Below are 26494 nucleotides of genomic sequence, written 5' to 3'. Positions count from 1 at the left end.
GCAGCAATTTGATAAAAGCGATAGAGCCAAAACAGCGCCAGCAGCCTTCGAGGTGGACATATATTTAATCAAACAAACCTTGGTTATGAAGAACAAGCGGCAGCTTCACCAAGTAAAAAAAATTGAGTTTGCCGACAATTTCATCTGGGCATCAGCTCTCCTCGAACTGCTCCAGGCATTGCAAGAACACTGTCACTGCTGCTGCACTTCACTTCGTTGGAAGCAGCCATAGGGTGTTTTGCACCTCAGCAGGAAAAATCCAACGTGTGCGAAGCAGCTGGCAATCTTTCATTTTCAGGATTGCGGGCGAGCTTTCTCTCGCACGAAAAACTCCTCAAACCCGTCCATTATGCCTTGCTTGTTCCCTAACACGGTGAACAGTGCCGAACAGCCGAAGCCGGAATGTCGAATTCTTTGGCGATTTCAGATTTAGGCCGGCCGCTTTTCTTAACCTCAAGGATCTAAGCGACTTTTGGTAAACGCTCAAATCCCACATGACAAATGTTTGCGGGTAGCGTGTGGTATGCCGCAAGCGTGCAGGCGCACGCGTTGGGGCATCTCGAAGAAGCGACCTCCTCCAAGCTCCACCCTTCCCTTGACCCGATTCCGACAGGAGTGGGGCAGCGTCGACCACGTCCACGTTATAACAAAATCACTTTTTTCGAATTATTGCTTTTATCGAAGTTCAACGTGGTCCCAACCAAAATGCGCACAATTTGAACCGGATTACTCTAAATGCATCAGCGGCCGACCAGCCAAAACATGAAAGCTTCATTGAGATGAATTCCCCTAAAAGCAGATCCGAGCATGTGTAGTGACATCTGTAAGTAGCAGTGTCAACCAGAAGGTTTTTCGCCGTTTTCCACTCTGTGCATAGAAAAAAAAAGATTTTCTAGACAATCTTTTTTTTTTTCTGCTGAAGCTTACATTTATAATATTTGATATGATAAATACACCACCTCAAGACACTTGTGAAGTTTCAATACACTCCTTTCATTTGTTTATTTACACAAATCTTTTCCTAATGCCCGAATAGCGCTCAAGAACGCTTTGTGTTGCTCATGTTCTGCTACTTCAGACACGTAGCTTGACTGTTCGTTGTCGAGCTAAAGACTTGGCTCTGGTTTGAAATTGATGGTTTTTTGGAAATAAACCGTTTCAGAAAGATGCTTCAGTATTCTCAACGACATTTACATGAATAAAAACATGTTTATAGCGCGTAACTATCTGTCAAAGTAGTGCAAGAAAAATAAAATTGAATGATGATGATGCAGCAACGTGGATGGCCCGTGTTGCTGGTGTTGCGACGTCAAGTTGCTGGGCGAAATTGCCCTGTCTGAAGCGGGCCTAAATGGTTGTGTTTTGTGGTGCAGTCTCCCAATAGCTGCAGTGAGCAGACAACAGTGTGTGTCGTCTGGTAGCTGCGCCTTTCGGGAGATGGTGCCCCAGGTTACATCCACCGCTAACTCGGTCGTCTACGTACACATCTGCCGTAGACTTTGGCAAGTTTGTTGGGCATACCTATTACAGGAAGAGAACTCCACCTTGAAATTTCCCAAGATAAAAATGAACCACCTCGATGCATATTGGGTGAAACTTTCTATGCGCAGCCGCCAAATTTTCCGGCCCGTTTTACAGCACAAGATCCACCACTGCAGCCACCCTACATATATTTCTATGGGTGGTCAACGCAACAGCCAAAAAAATGATTCGACCAAGACCATATCAATGAGGTCGTTCCACATCAAAAGGAAACGCTCACAAACCTGGTGGGTAAGGGCTTTTGTACTTGTCCACTTCTTCGTCACTGTCCACAATGTGGTCTAGGCTGTACCGGATGTAGCCAACCTGTCGAAAAACGGAAAAAAATGAGACATTTACAAATTTCTGTAATGCGAAATTAGAGTGCAGCCCTTAAGGAGGAGGAGGGGAGGGTATAGCCCTCATCCTCCTCTTCCATCCTCCATACCCTCCCTTTCTCCCACAATTTTCCCGCTAAATATAGCAGAAAAATTTACGCCATGTGACCTCAACGCCAATTCAGTTTCTCTGCTAAATTTAGCAGGGAAAATTACGTCACACGACTTGGTGTCACGTCCCCTACGAACAAATTCAGTTTCTCTGCTAGATTTAGAGAGAAAATTAACGTCACGTAACCCCAATTTTACCCGCTAAATCTAGCAGAGTAACTGAATTGGTCCACTAAATCTAGCGGAGAAACTGTACTTCTAGTAAGTACAGGGCCCTGGCCAATGGTGACCTTGAAAGAAACGGTGTCACTTAGCCCAGGCGGGACATAAGTGAACACTGCCGACTGTGATCCCAAGTTTCACAGGTCACAAAAGCTAAGACTAACATTTTGTCTACATTTTTACACACGAAAAGTTAGCTTGCTCTTTATTTTCATCCGATTTTCTTTTGACTTTAGGTGTGCCATCTCTTGGGATGTTACGGTAGTAACATAAATTACGAGCGCTTTTTAAAGTGTCATTAACTCTTTCCTGACCGTGCCCACAGGCGTTCGATCACCGGTGATCGCCACCAAGAAATTAAATTCAGTGCGGAGCATTATATGTTTCACAACCGTGTGAATAGCCGGAGAACCCTAGTTTCAATTTCAATGTAGGTTTGAACTTTATCACAAGCTGGTGGGCTGTCATAAAACAGTCCTGGGAATGGTGGTTGTACCTGTCAAACATGGCTAACTACTTGCATCAGTCTTCATAACAAAGATGGCATTATTTACATAACCCAACTCTGTTGTTGCATATTTTTTAGACCTCAAGAGTTCTGGGAACACTTTAAATGATGTTACAGGCGTCACTTAACAAATCTTTGTCGGTAAGCATGACTATAGTTTCTAATGCTGTCCTGAGCCAGCGTGCACGTTTTATGTTCCCAACAAGGCGGACAAAAATGCTAAATATGAAGGAACTTCACATTAGCATATGAAGGAACAAGGTAGATCATAAAGAATTCTGCTGGGGATCTCACCAGTATAAGCTAGTAACAACTAATTTGACACATTTTGATGTGTCATATTGCTCCATACGCAAGTTGGGAAAATAAAAGCGTTTGCACCCTTCAACTTCCAAGGGGAGAACTCCCTTTTCCTGTCATGCTGCCACATCCTTTTGATAACCTTGGCATTACTTTTTTTTGTAATAACCGTACAAAGTTACTTTTTTAATTTCTACGACTAACACTCACTTCTTAGCAGTGACTGGCCGATTCGAGACTGAGCAATAGCAATACCTTTTACGCGTCAAAAAACGAGTCGGTCGTTGCATGCCGACACCGTCGAAGTCGACGGTCCATCATCACTCTCCTTTCTGTCGACGAAAGTGGAATTAACGCCGCCAAAGAGGCCGTAGCGAGCGTTTGACCAACAACGGCCGCCATCACAGGGCGTGGGGCTGTCTGCCTGCCTCATGTCCTGTCCCCGTCAAGGCGCATCTCGAGAACCGTGCTTACGACCGTGGCTGCACCTTTCCCCCCAAATCCGCCATTGCTGTATCTGCGCAGCGCCACCTAGCTTGCGTCAACGTTGCCGCCGGTGCGTTTTCGCAGCGTCTCGCAATGAGCGCGACACTGGTGCACGGCGATGCCGAGACGGACGCGTCTGCTGCTTTGCGGCGACTCTCGTCCAGCTACGGCGTGCTTGCTGCTTGGGGAGGGTCAGAAATCAGCCAACGACGATGTTTTACGCGGTCCTCGTCTCATAGTTTGCATCGGGTGAGCCACCCACCCTGCAGTGCCGATCGGTGAGGTAGTTCCAGGTCTGGGAGGCGACCGCCTTGACCAGGGTCAGCCGCAGAGCCTTGGCCTTCGGCTCCAGGTTAGAGGCCTTGGGCAGGATCGGGGCGTGCAGCGTCTCGTACGTCGCATACTCCTGGCCTTTCCACTGGAACCTGTGGGAAGAGGTCGGAGGGAAGGGGTAAAGACGCGGGCAGAACGCGGCAAATTGTGTCCGCTGACTTCGGTGGTTCCGAGGGAGAGCCGGAAGTGGGGAAAAGTAAAGCGGATGAAAGGTGCAGCGTGTTCGTTCTGTCGCTGTGAGTATGTTGGAGCCCTTGTCGACTTTGTTTTACTGAAAGGGGTGATGCAACAATTTTAACTTTAAAAGAATTTGCAGTTTTAATTTACACTGTTAATCTTACCAAAGGAATGGACTGTACAATGTACTGTAACTGTACTCTAACAATGAGAGGTGGTGTAGAGAAGGGTTCTTTTTCCTTCTTTCTTTTTTTTCAACCCTATATAAAGCGTTCTCTCCTCAATAAAGGTTTAGCTGTGTTTGAGACGTTCTGCTTCTCTTCCTTGTCGTTGTTGTCTGTCAATATTTCAGTATCGGGTTCTTCACTAAAATGTTTGATATACACCAGCTCACTTGTGCCCTTACGTTCTGCCCATTACTAGGTACAATAACCGCAAAGTGTAAATAGGTTTGTGTGCTGATGTTTTCTATCAGGACTGTTTTCTGCGTCAGCTATTTTTGTATCAGCTACTTTTGTTTGTTTCTCTGAGCTGTTCTGTTCTGCCAGTGTAGGGGGGCGGGGACCCGTCAAGCTGTGTTCACAGCTTTTTCCCCCGGCCTCCCTTTCATCGAGTGATGGAAAAATAAAGGCCTTATTATTATTATCATTAATGCGAAACCATTAACTGTCTCATGGAGCGAGCCGACATCATCAGCTTTGAAACCATGCAAAACGGCACTTCAATGAAACCACGCGCAAAGCTAGCCTACGGCACCTTTTACACTTCGGTCCCATTGGCTGGCGTGCATCGACGAGGCTCCCATTGGCCGCTGCGCTTCAGTTTGTGTGGTGTCATCCTGACTGTGTTATCACACTGTTGTGTTATCACTGATCACCGCGTTTGCTCGCCTCTTATCGGTTGTACGGCGCGTGGCAACATATATGGCACATGGGATAAACCGAGGGGTTCGTTCTGCTGGGAACTGCGTTGCTGTCTGTTCTTTCCTCGCGACGCGAATCACACGATAGTTTGAACGATCGTTCACCCAATGGCGCTGCGTGTCCGCGAGGCAGTGGCTCCACCGTTCCACGCCCAAGGTCAGCGCGTTGTACGCCAAAGATTAAAGAAGGGAGCGAAGAGTGGCATGGGTGCTTCCGCATTCACAACTCATAAGAAGTGCTTACCGTAAAATCCCGCCAGGACGCCCACCCAAAATTTAGAGAGGGATGGTGAAAAACATGGGATGGGCTATCTTTGGGGATGCCGCAGCAAAACTTGTAAAAAAAAAACGTTGTCTTTCCACTATCGTGAAGAAGGAAGACCAGCGGAGCTGTGCTCAATACACTGCCGCAACGCGCACGTGCCCGTTTCCCGCTTCTTCTCGTCTGACACGCCGCCAATCGTGGATACGTCTCCGACGAACCAGAGTTGGTCGCATACGGCGCACGCGACGCCAAACGGGTTCTCCACAAACTCCTTTCGGAACCTCGCCGTCGCGCCCGGGAAGTGTTCAGCCCGGGAGGAGTGCAGTCGCCGCCGGGCCTCGCGCTTGCGCTTGGCCTCCGTGGCACGATCGTCGTCCAAGGCGTTGGCCCGCCGGCACCCTTTACATCGCTGGTTCTGTTCTCGCTGGCGGCTTTCTAGGCGAGCGATGTGCTCTTCTTTGGCAGGAGAATCCGAAGTGCTCGACGCAGTGGAAGTCGAGGCGACAGCGGCTTTGCGGTGGTTACAGACCCATTCGCGCTGCTGCGTACGTCGCCGCTCCTTCCGCAGCCAGTCTTCTTTCCCCAAAAGGGCGTGCGGCCGACCCATCCTAAGTCCCAACCGAAACTGATAAGAGCGAAGGAAACAGCGTGCAAAACAGACGAGGACGAAAAAACACACATGACGAGCGCTGCGCTCGTTACGTGTGCTTTTTCTTTGTCGTCGTCTGTGTATCACTCTGTTTTCTACGATGAATTACCACCAACACTCCGCCCAACTATCCATTCTTCTATGATAGCTGGAAAGGTTGGCGCCATCTACGAGCGACGGCGGCAACCATACTTGTTGTGTGCTTGCCACCGTCGCTTATAGATGGCGATAGCTGTCCAGAGGCGTTTTTGTCGACAAGTGTACCGGACACGATCCTCGGGAACGTAGCCCTTAACAGCTCCGCTGTACACACCATGTGACGCGGGAACTGATACCGCAGATCGTAGACACAGCAAAGTCGCGTTTCACGATGCGATGAACACGCGGGACTTCGCTCAAAACTCCTATGTCACGGGAAAGGATACCGCAAGTGGCCGATGCAGCAGATTCGCATTTCACGGTGCGAAGGACTCGCGGAAACCCGCCGAGAACTCTCATCTCACGGGAGCGAATAGCGCAGATTGTGGATGCAGCAGATTCAAGTTTCATGGTGCAATAAAGACGCGGGAACCCGCTACAATCTTGCCTCTCATGGAAACCCATATCGCACGCGCAGATTGCAGACAAAAACACGGGAATACACTACAAACTAGCATATCGCGGAAACAAATTTCGCGGATGCAACAGAATCGCATTTCACGGCGCAATATACACGCGGGAAAAACTCGCGCGCTCGATATTGCGCGTGCAAACTGCGGACAAAAACACGGAAATTTGCTACGAACTCAGGAACGATACCGCAAGTCGCGAGCGCAGCAGATTCACGATGCAATATTTACGCGGGAACAACTCGCGTGTTACGGGAGCCGATATCATGCGCGCAGATCGCAGACAAAAAAGCGAAAACCCGCTATGAACTCGCTTCTCGGACGCACCGGTTCCGCAGATCGCGCCGTCGATGCGCGATTCGCGTCGGACATCGCTTGAAGTCCAACGGGAATCGGGGGGTAGGCGATGTTTCGGAATTCTTATGTTGCAGATATTTATCTAAAAAAACGGGATGGGCTACCTCTCGGGGAGGGCACCCTTACGAGATATTACGGTAAGTGTACCTCGAGCCTTTTATTATTCCTCCCTTCCTTTCGAAATAGAGAGAAACTCCTCTCCTTTCTGCGGAGAGTAGCTCAGAAACCCGCACCTGCGGGGAGAAAAGTGGAGAGGAGTGCGAGGGGGAGTGGACAGAAGGAAACTGGAAGCCGGTTTTCTGGCCGACAAAGGACCATTCCCTGTAGGTTGACCTTCAAATAAAAATTCAGCTGTTCCCAACCTTCCACTTGTCTACTTCTAAACTCGGTTAATTTTAATATAACTGTATGAACTGTGGCATGTAAATCCCAAATTCGTCGCACGTCTTGACGGGATATATAATCGATCGAGGGAATCTAGAAATCTGATCATTTATTTACAATCCAGGGGATTTATAAAACTGCTTGTTATATGCCAATATTCTTTCTTCAATTTCAAATTTGGAAAGAAAAAAAAAAGCTTGAATGATGAACGCGGGTTGTGAAGACATTGCTGCCTAAAATATACCATAACATCCCAACTCATCGCCCGTCCCCGAGTCATCACCCACCCCGCTTTTTGGGTGAGTATCGATTCCCGAAAAAACACAGAGTGATTGCCCACCCCTACAAATACCCCACGCGGACTCTGTGCTCCGCAGACATTCATTCCACCCGAAAGACGCAGACCGGAGCTTACGATGGGAGGACGTGCGTGACAAAGTACATCGAAAAAGGAAGAGTCACTTCACTTTGTTTACGCATTTCCTCCCTGATTTCCACGACCCCGAAGCCAGAGTTCATGACTGCCAAAGGAGAAAACGTCCGTTACCGCCGAAACAAGGTCGGCGTGATCCCACTCCTTTCCTCGGAAAGTCGCGACCACAGTTGGTAAAGTTGTGCAATGTCCAAGTTGTGATAGCACATCTTATGTGCTCGTATCACAATCATTATGACCTAAAACACCTGATTCGACCTTTTTCTGTGTCTGTGGTCCCCACGCAGGTATGCCAAAGAATCATGAAGGAATGCTTCAACTCATATTGAATGCGATAGTACATACAACCCTCCTAGACCTCCCAGCCGTATGGGGCACAATAGAACAAAATTGATTGATTGAAAGAAGGTCTACCGCTTCCACCACCCAGCAATCTCTTCTCACCTGAGATAGAACGAAGTGCTGCTCAGCTGCAGCTCACAGTCCCTTGTCCCCTCAAAGCGAACTTCCACGTAGACCTGATGTTTGTCCTCCCACCACCACAGGACAGGCTGCCGTTGCCTGCGCAGCAAAGGACGTCATACAATGATACAAAAGAAAAAACCCCACAACGTTTTAGAAGTGCTATTGTCTATAATTTGTTCTAGGAGAAACGGCATTGAAGTCTCACGAGTCACATTCAAAATTATAAGGAATACACAGAAAGAATAAAACACATGAATGACAAAAACACACACACACGTTTTTTTCAGTGTATTCTATAGTTTTCAATGCGCTCTGCTATGTGTACGAAACATAAGGGTTTTGATCTACAGATTTATTAAGAAAAAAAGCAAACTCCCTGCCGTAATGGGTTAGACTGTACCTCCCGACACAGAGGCAGAAAAAAGGACTTGACATTTTGTCACCTCAAGATATTCAGAAAAAAGAGTATCCCTGTGCCCTTTAGGGCTAAGCACTAAGCTTTAAGAATAAACTAGACCACTCTAGATGACTGAGAACAATTGTATGTTGTTAACAAGCATCTTGCAAAAGCAGGATTTTTTTATTAAGCCTCATTAACTAAGACTAACTTGCTTGTTTGAGCTTAGGTCCCAATGGGGAGAGGTGTAGAGCACCTCGAGAAACATACAATTGATGTGTTTGCGACATTGTACATTTAGCGTGCTTCTTTCTTCTGACCTAAAAAAAAAAGTGAAGCATGAGAAAATTGGCAGTGCACATGACCCAATGTCACGGCGTCAAGTCGTGTCAAGTCACCAAACGTCGCATGATGCCATGGCGTCACGCAACATTGTCACCTTTGCGCCCAGTATTACTAAATCCAATAACGTTGTTGACCGTTATAAAGCGCTCCGCGCTTTAAAAATATCACGTGATATCACGCCTGTTGAGACAAGGCCTCGAAGTCCTGTCTCGGACATTGCGCCAGAGATGGGGGCCAAAACCTTGTTCCTCCAGAGCATGCCCGAGAGCAAGGGAATTGCGGCACACGAGTACATCGTCGTGTGCTTTCATTTTATAATTTGCAGGCCCAGTGATGTGATTGGCCTAAGCCATTTTGGTGCACGTTTCGAAGCAACCAAAACAGTGTTTTGGAGCAGCAAATGTGGCCTTTGGAGCAACCAAAACAGTGTTTTGGAGCAGCAAAAGTGGCTTTTGGAGCAGCCAAGACAGTGTTTCGGAGCAGCAAAAGTGGATTTTGGAGCAGATATTCTTAGGAAAATAAAAATATTTGTTTTAAGTGCTGTACAAACGAAGGGCACTTTGTGCTGTGTTGCGTTTTGATGTGACGTGTTGTGACGGAACTCGCTGCTTCTGTTTTTACTGCTCAGACGTCCCACAAGTGTACAGTGCTGTAGGCATTGCCAAGCAATTTCGAAAAACTGCTTGCCACCGTTTTGCTGGTTCCCGACGTGCCAGATTTTCGTCAAAATAAGCAAATGTAAAACAATGAATTGCAAGCGTCCCAGCTGGTGCCTCAGTCACGCAACCATGTTCACATGCACGTGAGGCCAACTTCGGCAGGATTGCTGTTGGGCATGCTTCGTCACACGAGTGCAGACAACGGCTGTCCGATCGAAACCGAAACCATGCCCCTCAGCTCCGTCGCTAACTTATCCCCAACATTTTATACAAAATGTAACTTTCGAGCATGCGACAAACACAGTCCAGTGGCGCGTGTTTGCCAGGCCGGCAAACAAGGTACAAGCTAAACACAAAAAAAAATAAAGAAGCTGAGTGCATTGATGCAAGACACTGCGAGCTAGCCTCAAAACGTTCTTGGAGCGCTTTGTGCAACTACTGAACTCGAGACAAACAAGCACACTGCGCGGGTTCTGCGTGCAGACAATGCCTTCTTTGCTTTAGCTCACTTCTCTTCATCAACTTTCTTTCACGGCAGATTTTTCATGTACCGGGGTCCCTCTCGAAAGAAGGCCTAGATAATCAATACTTTGACAGAGCAGTCTTTGAATTAAAGATGAATTTTTTGTAGTAATGTACGATTTAAACAAGAACAGGAATGTTGATGAACATGCGGCGGTACTTAGTTTCATTTTAGAAAGTACCATATCCGCAGTGATGTGGGAACAGCAACATTCGACGTCGCGCGACCACGGTGACTGAAAGGCAGTGACCAAATGTAGTTTTCCCACGGCCATTGCTTCAGCTCACAAAGTAACCCCTGCCGCGCAAAAACGTGGTTTCGTTTCACAGCATGACGGCATGGCTGGTACCCCGCACGCTAGCGTCGGAGTGTCTGCACACATCCACGTCTATCGCTGGAAATATAAAAAAAAAAGAGACGAGAGACAAGACCCACAAGACGAGAGCGCGAAACGCAAGACGCCGGGAAATTCATGCAAGACCGGGTGTACAATTGATGCACGGTACTTTGTGTCAGGTGGCCGCTTACGCCACGTAACACACGCCTGCTCAATTACAGTACTCAGCTTAGTTTCGGTTTTGAAAGGCGACTTAAATTGGTCCTTTGGTGCAGGCTTGGTGCAGATTACCCATATTTTGGCGAAATGTAGCAGGATGTAGCAGGGTTAGCCCCTTGGCGCAATTGGCGCAGCAATCACATCACTGCAGGCCCGTGTCTCCCCATTTTAACTGGACAATTAAGCTACATTTTTTTTAAACTTGGCATGCATGTTCACTGGGACACCTTATATACTAAAGTTCATGCTTGTTGCTGGAAATATATTCTATTGTACCCCCCTCGGAACTTAACACCGGCATGCCTTTTCACAAGATGGTGCTGCCAAACTCTGCCACCCTGCGACCCATCAAAAATAAAAAGCACTGCATTGCAATCCCGCCTGCTTTCCGTGACGCCAGAAACTTTTCGCTTTTGTCACTCAAAAGTGATGCTGAAATTTTATTTGGCAGTTCAATTATTCAGAATGAATTAGCTGGGCTAGGAACCATGGCAAAAAGGACAATATGTATGCCGGCAGGAGTTGCGGGCTCCTAATGACTAAATTCAGCGGGTTGTTTTAGAGCAGGGGTTCTCAAACTGGGTTCCGGGGAACACACGGGTTCCACGAGCTGGTCTCATGGGTTCCGCGAACACCCATGAGACCAGCTGACTTTTGAAAGCCCCGACACGCAGGAGACACGGAAGCGTGGTTGAAAGTAGGAAGCTCGCACCGGACGTATGACAACTTCGCTGTTTTCATCTTGTCAGTGACTATAAAAACAAGGACCGTGCGAATCTTTCCCTAAAAATCCCAACAAGGGCCAATGGATTCTTGGCTAAATTACCCGATCCACCAGGGAGCGCGCTGCGAGCATAGTCAGACGTGCTACGTGTGCTGGCATCTTCAACAGAAAATTCTCACTAAATAGAAAATCTAAAACGCACGGCACTTTGCATGTCCATTCGTGAATACCTCACTTTAGGAATATCTACTTTGAATCTTTGACACGGGTAAGGTGCATGCCTTACCCGTTCTCAGCACGTGTACCCACATTCCCGGCATTCTATGCGGTGCTTGAGGGAGTCGACGAAAGATCAACTGTGAAGCTTACTTACCTGGAAGGCAACAGAAGCGCTGACTCCAGCGGTGGCATCTTGGAAGCGGAGCTTGTTTTCGATGCTTCAGGTTCATCCCTGGTCCGTTGGGTGTCCTTATTAGCTGGAGTGGTGGGTGCAGGTTTCTCCCCGAGAGCGGTGGCTGCCTCTTTTTCGGCGGCGGACAGTTCGCTTTCCATCTCGCGGAGCAATTCTTTTCGGATGTGTCCGTAAAGCTGGTCCATGTACTCCTTCATGTTCTCTTCGCACGAATGGTTGTCGGACTCGCTCGCCGACGTTGAAGAGCCCTGACGAGGAGTGGAGGACAAAAAAACTTGTTGCACTAAAAACGTCGGTCGGAAGAGCTTGTAATCTGCTGTAAGAACTTACCTGGCAATATGTTCCTACAGCAGTAATTTTACAAATAAGCAGTTCTTTACAGTTTCTGTACATTCAAAATCTGTTTGAAATTCAACACTAATTGGGCAAGAACACCATATAAGTCCGGTTTTCACGTGGAAGAGGCTATGCACATGTACAAGAATCGGAAAGCCCGTTCTGACAGAACAGACAGCTGAAAATAAAACCGACATTCGTTTGCAGAAAGTCATGCAGGTTTATCTGCTTCGTTTCTGGACGATGCTTACCCCGCCCACAATTAGTGATGCAGCTTTGTGTATAGACCATTTGCTAAATCCTCCAAGCACCACGGCATGCTCCCGAGGAATCATGGGAACAGTAATCAGTAATTTTCACCAATTTTATGCTTATTCTAAAGTTCCAAGAAAATGCCCGCCCCCGAGAGATTGCTTATCCCGTTTTTCTGGCTAAATATCTGTAACATAAAAATTCAGAAATATCGCCCAACCCCCGATTCTCGTCCGACATCGCATGACGTCTGAGAGAACCGCATAAATTGCGCAATTTGCTGTACCGGCACGTCTGACAAGCGAGTTCGTAGTGGGTTCCCGTGTTTTTGTCAGCAATCTGCGCGCGCGATATTGGCTCCCGTACCACAAGGGTTGTTCCCGCGTGTGTTGCACCCTAAAATGCGAATACCGCACTGCGGTATTTGTTCCTGTGACATAAACTTTGTAGCAGATTCTCGCATTTTTGTCCACGATCTGCGCGCGGGATCTCAATTCCATGCAAGTTGGTCTTGCGTGTATATTGCATTGCGAAATAGGGTTCCCCTGTGTTCGCTATCTGTGTATTTCAGGTTTTACTTGAGCTAGTTGGTACATACTTGAATATGATCAGCTGAACAATTACAAATTAGAAAAAAACCGTGAGAGGAAATACATACACACTGCTGACTATCAACTTGTTGCTTTTAATACTTCGTCTTCCTTTTTTTCTCTTTACTACAGCTAGTGATGACAGCCATCCGCCATGTCCGCGCGATGCCCCCATCACGGTGTTATGGTGTTATGCGGCTCGTGCCACGTCCCAAGTATTGTTTTTCTTTCGGGTGGATTGTGAGAGACATTTTTTTTTTTTTAGAAAAAAACCTCCCACGGTTTTTTTCTAATTTGTAATTGTTTAGCTGACCATATTCAAGTATGTACCAACTAGCTCAAGTAAAACCTGTAGTACAGTTTATTTCTAGTTATATGAGCATGCCTTATTTATGCTTTTCATCTCTCGCCCCGCAAGCGCTCACCCACCTTATCGCCACTACTACGTGCCAAGGCCGGTTGCTAGCGCGGAGCATTAAAAAGAAGATTATTCTGGATGACATTCGGCAGTTCTTCGGGATGATACAACCATCCCAGGCGCACGCCATGCGAGTGACCAAGATTCTTTGCTCAGAAACATGGCGGCAGCAGCGAATGTTAACTGACTTTCTACGGGTCCAATGTTCAGACTACGTCTTCAGGTATCATATGTCGGCGACAAGACGCTCAACAAAGACAATCTGGAAAAGCCGGTTTCTCCCCTCTTTGAAGTTCCATCTGGCAAGGGAGGCCAATCAAGTTCCCCAGAGACAGCCACTTCAGATGATTGGGGATGTGGATCTTTCTGCCAAGGCCAAGCAAGTTCTTGAGCGAGGCCCGAAGTTTGCTCTACAACCACGGCTGGAACCCATCGACAAAGTGGTCCTAGTCAGGACCATCGCTTCCAGAACTCACGAAAAAAAAACGGCACATATCATCAGTGAAGGAATCGACTGCCTAGAAAACCAGAGACGTCAGAGGACCTCGACTTCCCCTGGCATAAGCTTTGGAGCAACGATACAGGAGATACGAAGCAAAGATCTTAGGTTGTGTGTGTCGGATAAAGAAGGTGGCTTTGTCGTCCTGGATTCTGGGTCATATGGTGAGAAAGCCTTAGCTGCTATGAAGAAAAACTTTATCCAAGTTGATGGCAGGAAAAGCAGAGAATCAAAACGGACCGTCATACGGACTCTCGCGAGGAATGAGCTTAGCAGCATGGCCACCAAAGTTAAAACAACGAAAGAAGGTCATCTTGAGGTTTTTTTCTCGGCCAAGACACATAAGGAGGACATCCCTTTTCGTGCCATAATTTCGGAAAGGGGAACCTGGCAGGCGCACATTTCGACCTATTTAGCCAAGCATTTATCCCAATTGCAGTTCAAAGACCTGTGGCGATAGCCACTGAGAAAAGAAGAAAAAGATTGCGTGCGAATAAAAACGAGAAGATCAGTTCGATTTTGGAATGCGTCAGACGTAGTCGTTTTTCGTCTGTCTTTCTCTACATTGGTGACCCGGACGTGATCTTTTTCTTCTGATCGCTCAGCCGACCGATCTTCCCAGCGTGCAAGCCGCCTCGAGCTCAACAGTAGCACACGCGACCCGCATCAAACACTCCAGGACAGTTCACTGGGACGACTCCGTCTCCAAAGGGGGGCTATGTGGCGATAGCCACTGAGAAAAGAAGAAAAAGATCGCGTGCGAATAAAAACGAGAAGGTCAGTTCGATTTTGGAATGCGTCAGACGTAGTCGTTTTTCGTCTGTCTTTCTCTACAGACCCCTACAAAATTCAGAACTCAGAACAACTAATTTCCTTTCTACAGGAAAATGGAAAAGATGTTGCCTCTGGCTTTTCTATTGACGTAAAAGACATGTATTATTCAATTCCACACGCGAGCATCATGCCAATTCTACGGGACAGCATTGAGAAGCAAGGGGTGTCACCTTTTCAAAATGCGGCCGGAGTGAACGTTGATTCCTTTTTGGAACTGTTAGGGTGCTACCTGACAGCTACAGTAGTGTCACATGAAGGCCAGGCATATGTACAGAAAAGTGGAGTATGTATTGGATCCCGGGTAGCTCCTCACCTCTGCGATGTATATTTGGCAGCGTGCGGAAGGAACATTGAAAGCAAACTAAAGGATACCAGAATCAAGGCCATCTTCCGATATGTCGATGACTTTTTTATTCTGTGCAACACTGAAGTGAATGAAGAAGAGGATGGGTGCAAAGCAAAAGGTATACAGTGCTTCCAACAATGTTGCCCCGAATTGGATTTCACATATGAATTACCCATTGAAAAATCCATCAGGATCCTTGACCTGGCGCTTCAGTTTAAAGAAGGCCATGCGTGCTGGAGATATGAGGTGCGCTCGTGCCAAGGGTTTCTTCCATACAACTCGGGGCATTCGAAAATCATCAAAAGGAATGTTGCCACAACTGCTTTTATTTCCACCTTAAAGAAATCATGTCACCATCAACTTGAACCAAGTTTTGAAACACAAATGAAGCATCTACGTGAGTAGTTATCTGGAGTCTCTCCTGGTGACCGTCTCTGAAACCATTTGCCAGAAGTTGAAACGCGAGCATGCAGGGAATGAGGCTTCATCGCAAGCTACAAATCGAAGAAACGTAGCGGTCATACCCTACATCCATGGTCTCACACACAACCTAAAAAAAATTGCCGGGAGGCATGATATTCGGGTTGTGTGCTCGGCACCAAACAAGGCCTACTCCATGTGCCGGAGAACTAATCAAAAAACAAATCAAAAGAAGCAATGCACAATTGCTCACAGGACGCAATACACCCCGTGCCAAAGCGGCGTTGTGTACAACATACCGCTTTCCTGTGGCAGGTGCTACATGGGGCAAACGGGGCGGTGCGTGAACAATCGAGCTAGGGAGCACGCGGCTTCTGTTAAAGGAACATCAACAGGACATCTTTCTGCACATTGCCGGTCCTGCAAGTGCACTTCTAATTTTAACAACATTACCATTATAGGGCGGCACCGGAACGCATATGCACGTGAACTAATTGAAGCTCTGGCCATCGAAGACAGTGCTCAACTGTGTGTGAGCACCCCGTCTCTCACAATCCACCCGAAAGAAAAACACTACTTGGGACGTGGCACGAGCCGCATAACACCCTGATGGGGGCATCGCGCGGACATGGCAGATGGCTGTCATCACTAGCTGTAGTAAAGAGAAAAAAAGGAAGACGAAGTATTAAAGGCAGCAAGTTGATAGTCAGCGGTGTGTATGTATTTCCTCTCCCGGTTTTTTTCTAATTTGTAATTGTTCAGCTGACCATATTCAACTGTGGTACTTGTTCCCGTCACATACGAGTTTGTAGCGGATTCCTGCGCTTTTGTCAGTGATCTGCGCGTGCGATATCGTTTCTCGTGACAGGCAAGATTGTAGCAGGTTCCCGCGTGTTTATTGCACCATAAAACTTGAATCTGCTGAGTCCACGATTTGCGATATACGTTCCCGCGAGATGGGAGTTCTCGGCGGGTTTTCACGGGTCTTGTGCCCCGTGAAATGAGAATCTGCTGCATCCGCAACTCCCGTGACACAGGAGTTTGTAGCAAAGTCTTGAATGTTTATCACATCACGAAATGCAAACTTACTGCGTTCGTGATCTCCGGTATCAGTTCCCGCGTCACAGGTTTGTAGCTGGTGCAAGGATGTTTATCAGTAATTTTTGATGAAGTTTTGCTGTGGCATTCCCAAAGATAGCCCACCCCATGTTTTTCACCATTTATCTCTTCTTTTTGGGTGTGCACTCTTTCGGAACTTTACGGTACACACTTTTGAGCGTAATCCGGAGTAACCCTGACTAAGCGTCATATAGGGTCCGAAGACCTCTGATAACACTTTTAAACTTTCTCGTCAATGTCAGCGTTTTTGCTATTGTGCTTGCCATCAACCCTTTAACCTGGCCCTGAGCTGCAGAAACCTCTTACAATATTATCATTCTCAGGCAGCTTTAAAGACGCTGATATGAAGATAGAGACGTTAAAAAGCTATAAACAGTCCTGCTGACTCCAAGCTAAATCCTGGTTTTGATCGTTATGAATTCTCGGCTTTGCAATTCCCGCTAAAACGACAATCATGAGAATGATAATATTGTAAGAGATTTCTGCAGTCCAGGCCAGGTTGAAAGGTGGATTGCATGCACAGTATCAGAAATGCTGACATTGACGAGAAATTTTAGAAGTGATGCGACAGGTCCTTGACTCTACACGACGCTTGTTCAGGGTGACTCCAGACCACACTCAAAAAGTGTGTAACCATTGAATTGGTCGAAATTACCGATCACTAGGAAGCTGAAGGAACACCGTTCCCATGATTCCTTGTGTGCAGGCCAGGGCACTTAGGGATTTAGCAAGTGATCTATTGCAAGCATATCCAATTCCTCACTTGTTTCACAACCAATGTCCATATGCTAACAACAAAATGACACTTGAAGAATGTGTTCAAAGCTCGGACTCACTCAGAAAAGCCATAAAAGAGATTGGATGTAAGCAGAAGGCAGCACCTGTGCTCTTGGTAACTTTTAGTTGCTACCAACACCAGTAAAATCAAATGTAGTGGTGTGGAAACTTCAAATAGGTTTTTCCGCGGTTTCCCTTTTTTGCAACAACTTTTGTTTTAGGAAATCTATAACTTCAATGAATTGCCAAATTCATTCTTCGCTGTGGAGGTTTATGAACCAAACTTTAATGAGGAATGTAGACAGGTATTTTTCTATCTGAATGGAGCTCTTACTGCCAAAAAGTAGGGTTTTGATGAGGAGAAAATGCCCCATTATCTGGAATGCTATTCAAACTGCCATTTTGCATAGAAAAAAAGCAGATTTCAGGATAAAAAATAGACAGTTGCACCCCCCATATGTTCTAGCTAAGGGCAAGCTTCGAAATGCTCAATATTTTGTGGCAATTATATACGACAGATTCTCTCGCTAAGTGAGGCGGCCTACGTCAATAGCTGCATACCTCCCCCTGCTGCTTATTGGAAAATAGTCCTACAAAGATGAAACGTCATAAAGTGCATTTAAGCAAGGAGTTGAATAGACCCACCAAATTTCATCAATATTGAGCAACTGGTTTAAAATTCGACATTTGAAGGTGGTGCCACCCCTTAAGCAGAAGTAATAATTTACTCCGGCATGTTAAAACTGCTAAGCCCGAACCCCACGTAAGCGATTTGGAGGGCGGCAGACCAAGTGACGGCGACGAGATTTGATGATGTCGGCTGTCCCATGGAGCGAGCGACATCTGATGGTGTCGGCTCGCTTTATGGGACAGTCAATGCTTTTGCATTAAAATCAGTCGTGCCAAGTTTTTTATGCTCACACTCTGTTCAAACCTTACTGTAGACTGATGCACTTCTAGTATTTACAATAAAACTGCGAGCTCAAGTGACTACATACTACAGTAGCAGTGTCCCAATGGAAACTAGTGTCATGACCAGAGATGAACCAGCATAAAAATGTTCCAGCTCAAATTTTGGAGCGTAAAGGTTTGCACGGGACCAGGATTGGATTGTTAAAATATGAGTCCCGGAGAAGTCCAAAAACAGCTGAGAGTAAAAAAATGTGTGGGAAAACAATTATAGGAATTCAGAATGCTACAGAAATGCTGTCCTGCTCGTGACGCTCGCATACTCACAATCTCTTCCTTCTCCGGCAGCCTTGCACCTGGTGCACAAGTGGTAGCTTTAATGAACCTCAAGTCTTTCTAAAGTTTATTGATTTAGTGGTTTTCCATGATACTCACAAAGTCTAATTAAAACCATATATTTACCGTCACTAATTAAAAATTTATTAACAAATCTTAGTTAATAACTGACTTATTATAACGTTTAGCCCCCTGTGTTCCGTACCCCGGGCCGCATAGCTCAACCACGCAGACAGCATTAGTCGAGCTTTCACTGCTTTGTATTAAAAACAATCTGTAAACCCCCCCCCCCTAACCAAGAATAAAAAATTTTTAAAATACTTTGTAGGATGAAGCTTTAGCATGACAAGACCATTTAAAAAATGGTTGTAATTGCAATTCAAATTTTTCAATTACTTAGTTAAAAAGTAATTAAATCACAAATTATGTAGAATTACTTTTAGTAAAAAGATTACAACTACAAACCACCACAATCACGACAACCACAAAAGTAATTCAATTACTGTAATTAAAGTACTACCCAAGTAGTATGCTAGCAACACTTGAAGAGAGAGAACAGACCTGCACCTCCTCCAACGGTGGGGGCTGCAGGGCCTCTGCGTCCAGGTCGGGCACTGGAAGCTCCGACGCGCGTGCCACGCCGCACTTGACGAGTTCGTTGGCGATGTTGACGTTGTCCTCTCCGCACTGGTCGAAGAGGAGCACCTCGTAGCAAGAGGAGCCTGGCTTGTGTCCTTCGGCTTTTCGCAACACCTGGGTGCCAGTGTTGCCAACTTAGCGCTTTTTAGCGTTGACTAGTTAGATAAATTGCCCTTTTGCGGGCGGCGAGATTTTTGTATTTGTTATGTAGAGATAGAGATTTTTAATCATGAATACTTCCGGCTTTAAAAGCATTTTTGTAAAACAATTAATAAAAATTGGCGGTGAACTTTAACTTCAAATATAATGCATGGAATACAGTGTTTACGAGCGACTGTTTCAACTGTTTGGTAGACATTAAACAGTCGTTCCGGGAGTAAAGAGCCCATATTTTTATAAATTTTGGGGAACCTAAATTGGTGCATCACATGACCGAGGAAGACAGAAGGTGAGGCAGTGCACCGTACGGGAATGAGGGAGAGATGGGGGGAGGGAGGGGAGGAGAAGGGGGAAAAAAGAGGGAGGGGTAGGGATTAGAGGTAGGTTGGGGAGAGAGGGAAGTGGAAAGATAGGGGCGGGGAGAGGAAATTTGTGCGTCACATGACGCATATTTCCCACAACTGTTGTATAGGTTGTGCAACGTCGATTTCCCTCCACTAAATTTAGCGGGGAAACTGGATTGGTGTTTAGGTCATGTAAAGTCGATTTCCCCGCTAAATTTAGCCGGATATGCACGGGCGGACGGGCAAATTCTGGGATCGGGAAATTCCGTTAAAAAGCGTTTCATGCTTTAATAAATAAATGCACCCACCCTGAGCAGGAGTATCTTGTTTAAGTTATCCGCGTTGTATCCGAAATCCTCGAGGGCGGAAGATGCCTCGAGGGTCCACTGGTCCGAAGCCGGAGCAACTCCGGCCAGCCGACACTGGATGCCTTGCAGCGGAAGCAGGAGCATCTGCGGCGGCAGAGCGTACAGCTCTTCCAGCCGGCACACTGCAGTGTCCCCGTAGTCTGGGAAGAACACCTCCACGTTCCCGTCTTCTGCTATCTTCTCCACGTGCGCCCGGTACCACCTGGATCGTCGGCAAAAGGTGCAAACGCACGCCGCCGTTGGCAAAGAGGTGCAAAAACACGCCATCCTCGGCAAAGGGTGCAAACAAGCGCCGCCGTAGGCGAAGGGTGCAAACCCACACCGTCGTTGGAAAAGGGTGCAAACCCGCACTGTTGTTGGCAAAAAGTGTAAACACGTGCTGAAACTCTGTTAGTCCGTACACGGGACTGGTGCTAGTTCAAATTCTAAAAAAAATGTAGCATCAAGCCAAGTGACACAGGATGCGTCGTGTGTTTCTGTTAGGCGTGTGCAAATATTTGAAATTTCTAATACAAATAGAATCTGCTCTACTCATATTCGAATTTCCTATTCGGCACTTCGTGAATATTAGGCTGCAGTTGAACATTCCAAAAGGTCGCAAGTACTCCAAAAAAAAAATGACTAAGCGCCGTGCAGGGTGCACAGCGCTTAGCCATTTTTTGCCCGAATACCTGCGACCTTTTCGAATACTCGACTGCGGCCGAATATTCGGCCGCACCAGCAAGGGATTTATTAAGCTAGCCTCACTTATCCGGCAACCTCAAGCGAAAAACCCACCGACGACACAAGCCCGTAGGTGCCTCTGGGCTCGTACCGTTGGGTGCGAGCCTGGCCTTTATACACACATCAGTTCGGAAAAAGCGTCGACCCAAAATGTACCAAAGACAGATCTAAAAAATGAAAGCCGCTTACAACTCCCTGTAACGCCGAATTAGAGCGCAGCTCTTGAGGAGGAGGAGGGAAGGGCACGGGGGGGGGGGGGGGGGGGGGGGTAAACTAACCAGGGGGGGGTCACGTGACCTTGGGGGTCACGTGACCCCCAATGCCGATGATGTCATCACTGACGTCACTGATGACGTCATCCGTGACGATGACGATGCGGGTACCGATGACGTCATTAGTGACGTCACTGATGGCTTCACCAGTGATGATGACGATGACGATGCGAATGTCGGTGACGTCATCAGTGACGTCCCTGATGACGTCATCAGTGATGATGACGATGACGATGCGGATGCCGGTGACGACATCAGTGACGTCACTGATGACGTCATCAGTGATGATGACGATGACGATGCGGATGCCGGTGACGTCGTCAGTGATGATGACGATGTGGATGCCGGTGACGTCATCAGTGATGATGACGATGACAATGTGGATGCCGGTGACATCAGTGATGATGACGATGACGATGGGGATGCCGGTGACATCAGTGATGATGACGATGGCGATGCGGATGCCGGTGACGTCATCAGTGATGATGACGATGACGATGTGGATGCCGGTGACGTCATCAGTGATGATGACGATGACGATGTGGATGCCGGTGACGTCATCAGTGATGATGACGATGACGATGGGGATGCCGGTGACGTCATCAGTGATGATGACGATGACGATGTGGATGCCGGTGACGTCATCAGTAATGATGACGATGACGATGCGGATGCCGGTGACGTCATCAGTGATGATGACGATGTGGATGCCGGTGACGTCATCAGTGATGATGACGATGACGATGTGGATGCTGGTGACGTCATCAGTGATGATGACGATGAGGATGTGGATGCCGGTGACGTCATCAGTGACGATGACGTCATCGGGGGGTCACGCGACATCGGCGGGGGTCACGTGACCTCGGGGGGTTACGTGACCTCGAGGAGGGGGTCACGTGACCTTGAGAAGGGGGTCACGTGACCCCCCACGAGGTCACGTGACCCCGGTGGGGGGGCTTGCGCGGTGCATTATGGGACATTTCCCATGATGCACCGCGCGGTTACGCCGACGGCGACGGCGACGCCGCTCAAGCCGGAAACGGGCCCCTAAGAGCTGCGCTCTAAAATGCCTTCAGTGGAAACACCCATCATGAAAAGTGAGAGCATTTCAGTGGCACCTTTTGTTCTCGAAACGAGCGATGCAGGGGTCTCCAACGTGAGCGGGGTCCAGCCACTCCGGCCCTCCCTGCGACATGTGCTTCTCAATGGTGTCCTCCAACTCTTCCAGGCTGGCACACATGGGAAGCAAGGTGCAAGCAATATAATATCCAGCAAGGCGGTTACTATCTAAACATTTACTGGAGTGAAACAAGCTAAAAAGGCACGTTGCAATGTTTGGTCTCTTCTCAATAGAGAAAAGGCCACGCGTGACTACTTCTGGGTTTTCCAGGGAGCGTAGAGAGAGTCTTTTTTTTTTTTTTTTTTTTTGTGCAAGGCTGCCAGAATTTGGTAATGCTACGAAATTTTTCTGAAAGTTATGAACTCAGCCTTCGTAAGAAAAGCAATGCACATGGGGCCCAAGAAGTTCAGAGTTTTGCAGTCTTACTCGCTGAATTCAACTGACTGCTGCCCTCGGCTAGGCCACGCCTGCAGATTCGCAAGTTATAGGAACGGCCCCTAACAGGGCCTCTAAGCTGGACACTTGGCAAGAGAGAGTCGGCGAGATAACCGAAGGCTGCGAGTGGCCATGGACGCGCTTGACCTTGGCACTGGCTAATTGCAGCACAGCGCTGGCGCTATTGCAACGGTCGGCAATCTCGCCGAGTTTCCGAATTGGAGCCCCGGGTAAATTCAGATGGCACACATGCTCAAAGATGTGAGCGACGGGCAGAGCGGTCTCACCATTCAGCAAACTTGGCAATCTGCACGTAGAAGAGATCTGGGGAGACCACCTTCCAGAGGTACACTTTGGTGTAGCAGTCCGGTTCCAGGAACGCGTAACGGGGACCACCAGCTCCGTCGTTGTAAGTGCCACCAGCTCTTGGTTTTCTTGCTGGAGTAAAAACACTGGGTGAACACACAAAATTGTTGCCAGAATCGTTGCGCAGATTGTCCTTGAAATGCGATACCATTTTACACCGTCTTGTACTGGGTAAACGTCTCTTTACAAAACCCCTTAATGCCTGCTGGGGAAATCCTAAGAATATTTTTTGTAGGCGTCCGTGAAGTGTTCTAAAAATAATTTTTGATGCAAGTGTCTACGCCCTGCAGAAAGGTCTCCCACAACCTACCGACTTTTGTTGCAGCATTACTGAAATTAAAATGTTTCTCTCTAACTGTATGGGTATGAACACAAAAGTGAAAGATACCTGCATCTTTATAAAATACACCCTTATAACTTTCACCCCTACTGTGACAACGCCCATTTAACGAAGTAAAATAAAGCCCCTGTCAATATCCTACGTGTTCAATGTGTTTCTCCAACTGCCGTAACATCGCGACAGATTGCCCACCTAAAATCGATAGCAAATCGAACGAAAATAAGGGAGGAAAACTAACTTTCAATGTGCCATAAAAAAAAGAAAAAAAATGCTAGTTTTAGATTTTGTAACTTTCAAAACTTGGAATGGCAGGAAGGGGCGAGGAACTAAAGACAACTGTCTTTCCCGGTCAGCAAATGTTCGCTGGTCTCTTGCCGTGGTTAAGTAACACCGTTTTCGACGAGGTCACTACTGGCCGGGGCACTGCAATCATTAAAAGTGGGCTATCTTTCGGTGTTTCTGAAAAAAAAAAAGCAAATCATGCCAAAAATAGGGGTGGGCTATTTTTTGGGAGTGGGGCATCTCTTAGGGTACTACAGTACTACAATTTCCGTTTAACGAAGCAATTCCTCGGCCCCACAAAGCAAAAATGACCGGTTTTACAAATTTTCTAGGAGACTTCGAGTCACATAAATTAGAGGAGATACTCAGGCCATACCTCGGACGTGCACTAATCAAAGCATGCTTAATAACAGCATCGCCAACTAAACCTGCTTCGACCGTGCTCGAGGTGTATCTGAAGATAATTCTGTTGCCGTGCCAGCGACGAACACCACGTCTTTTGCACAATGTATGAAGCAGTGTGACTGCAGCTTTAGAAAACATATGCAAAGGCAAAAAAAAAGTTTTTTTAACAGCCTAAATGGGAAAAAAATGTCAAAAAAGAAACTTACAATAAAAAAACATTTTATAGTTGTATATACAGTGTGAAACTAATTCGTAGTTAGTGCCCACGGGAGCCCGTGGAAAAGTGGCCACTAGCAGTCACGTGACCGACCACTATAGTCACGTGGTGCTTGCGCTAAAAGTTATTAATAATCTTGGTTTTTTTTGTTGCACTTTTTTTTTTTTTTTTTTAGCAAAATATTTTGATGTATGAGAAACAACAAGTATAAGAAAATCGTCACTTTCGTTTTGTCTCGTACGACTCGAGCGAGAGCTGCGACCCGCTGGCACCGCCGTCCGTGGGCATGTCGCCAAAAAAAAAAAGAGGTTTCCGCGGGGAGGTTTGCTGGTCTTTGAGGCGTGTCCTCGTAGGGGCAAAGCCCCAGCCACTTGAGGCGGACGACAAGTTTACGCTTCGATTCCGTATCCGTCGCAAAAGACGCAGAGACTACCACCGCCACCACCACCGGCACAGAAACCCAAGAACACAGCGTGCACCGAAGTTGAGCGGAGGTCGTACGCAGGGGGGGGAAGGAGGAAAAGGGAGCGTGGCGCAACACGGAGGCGGTCATATTAAAACCGCTTACATTGCCAGCATAGGTTTTGCAGCGAACAAGTTGCTGCCGTATACGGCGGACTGAGTTTTACTTTCTTTTTCGTTTTGGAAAGAGAATGTATTGTTGTGTTACATAAGTCCTTCTGCATACAGACAACGAAGTTTAATTATATTTGTCTTGTTTACTTGGTTTGAAACCCTAAGAACGGGTGTTTGACGACTTAGGTACTGCTTCCATCATTTTGGAGTAAGCAAGGCAGTTATCTCGCTGCTCTGGTTTCGGTTACAAAAGCAAGGCTAAACGTTGATCATGATGTAAAATACTTGACCACCAGCTCGCCTGTGCACTCACTGTTTTTTCAAGGCAAAACGCTCGTAGAATTCCCACCCTCAGCACACGTTGAATATCTTCCACACTTTAACACCGGATAACTAGATGAACAAGGATTTACATTTACTTCAGAGGTCACTCTCGCCGCTTCCCCACCGTCGAAGAGCCAGATCAGCTGGCGGCAAGCCGCGAATGAAAGGTGCTAAGTGCACTCAGTGCCGATGCGGGCTTCTGTCGACCGGCAGCCCATCACAAACCATGACCGTTCCAGCTTTTCGTTATGACACGTTGCAGAAAGCAGGGTAAAATACAACTATACGGACCACCGAATCAAATGCACTGTTGTCATAAATCTTGGCTTGCAATTGCGCCTTTGTAGATCATCACAAGGATCACCAAATCAAACACACTGTTGTCGTAAATCTTGGCTTGTAATTGAGCCTTTGTAGATCATCTTATTCATTTTGCTGGAGAAACGCAAACGACGGGCATAAAATCGTTTGCATATTCTGCATACCTCGCAAAAGCACTTACCCAGTCACCTTGCGAAAAGCGCGAAACACGAAGTCCGCACCGTCCTGACTTACCAGTCTTTTACCCGCTTTAGGGCAGATTGTACCTGCTAGTAGGCATGAGTGTACAAACTGGGGGGGGGGGGCAAGGGGGTGCTTGCCCCCCCAGTTTTCAGAGTGGGAGGGCAAGGCATGTGTTTTGCCCCCGCTGAAACTACTGGCAAACACTGGCCGGCGGCACCCAAGGGATACCAAGGGCACCGCCCCCCGGTCCTGGGAAGGGGGGGGGGTCTAATTTGCCCCCCCCCCCCCTTCAAAAACAAATTGGTACGCCACTGCTAGTAGGTATGACTACTGAAACTAAAACTTGAGGGCAGTGCCAGAGAGAAAAGAGACAAAGGTGGGAAAGCTTGCTCGCTCTCCCGAATTTCTCAACTCTCAAGTGATTGTACCATAATAAATTCACCAAAATAAAAAAAAAGCACTATGTTCACTACGTAAAAAATGGTCTCAGTTCATGCATCTGAGGGCAGGTAGGAAATCTTGCCCCAATTTATTCACACCGCATGATGAGCGCAACAAACTCGCACGAGATTTAAAGGAAAATACTATCAGTGGTGACTTAAAGGGCCGATGAAACGATTTTTGGGTTGGGATAAATCATTTTAGATTGGGATTTTACTAATAGCACATCGTTCAGTGAACCAAAAGAAAAAAGGTAGAAAGTCAAAAGCCTGACTTTCAGTGCGAAAATTTGAAAACAGAGCGGACTATTTCGTACCTCCTCCCCTTCGCAACCTCTCTGCCTTTTCACTGTGATACATCCGCGGTCCCAAAAGCGCGTTATCGGGTCCAAACTGACGTCACACGCAACCGGACCTCACTTATTCCCTTCACCCCTAAGCTGACATTG

The 26494-nt window shown here is 47.1% G+C and overlaps 1 protein-coding gene across 1 annotated transcript in view; it reads right to left on the bottom strand.

Annotated features, from left to right (window-relative positions):
* The window catches only part of LOC8030934 (putative ATP-dependent RNA helicase TDRD12), a 95214-nt gene that overhangs the window by 2102 nt on the left and 66618 nt on the right, over window positions 1-26494 (bottom strand). The window contains exons 22-29 of the mRNA XM_029972386.4: window positions 22879-23029; window positions 22155-22265; window positions 19982-20243; window positions 19093-19284; window positions 11657-11943; window positions 8059-8175; window positions 3749-3911; window positions 1767-1848 (exon numbers count right to left, since the gene is read on the bottom strand). Coding sequence (XP_029828246.3) covers window positions 1767-1848; window positions 3749-3911; window positions 8059-8175; window positions 11657-11943; window positions 19093-19284; window positions 19982-20243; window positions 22155-22265; window positions 22879-23029 — 1365 coding nt within the window. The remainder of the gene's footprint in view (window positions 1-1766; window positions 1849-3748; window positions 3912-8058; window positions 8176-11656; window positions 11944-19092; window positions 19285-19981; window positions 20244-22154; window positions 22266-22878; window positions 23030-26494) is intronic.

This window comes from Ixodes scapularis, unplaced genomic scaffold (assembly GCF_016920785.2).
Source record: "Ixodes scapularis isolate PalLabHiFi unplaced genomic scaffold, ASM1692078v2 PGA_scaffold8__174_contigs__length_109621045, whole genome shotgun sequence".
In the NCBI taxonomy this organism is placed as follows: Eukaryota; Metazoa; Arthropoda; class Arachnida; order Ixodida; family Ixodidae; genus Ixodes; species Ixodes scapularis.
Note: the sequence above shows the minus strand (reverse complement) of the source record. Positions and strands in the feature narration are given on the sequence as shown.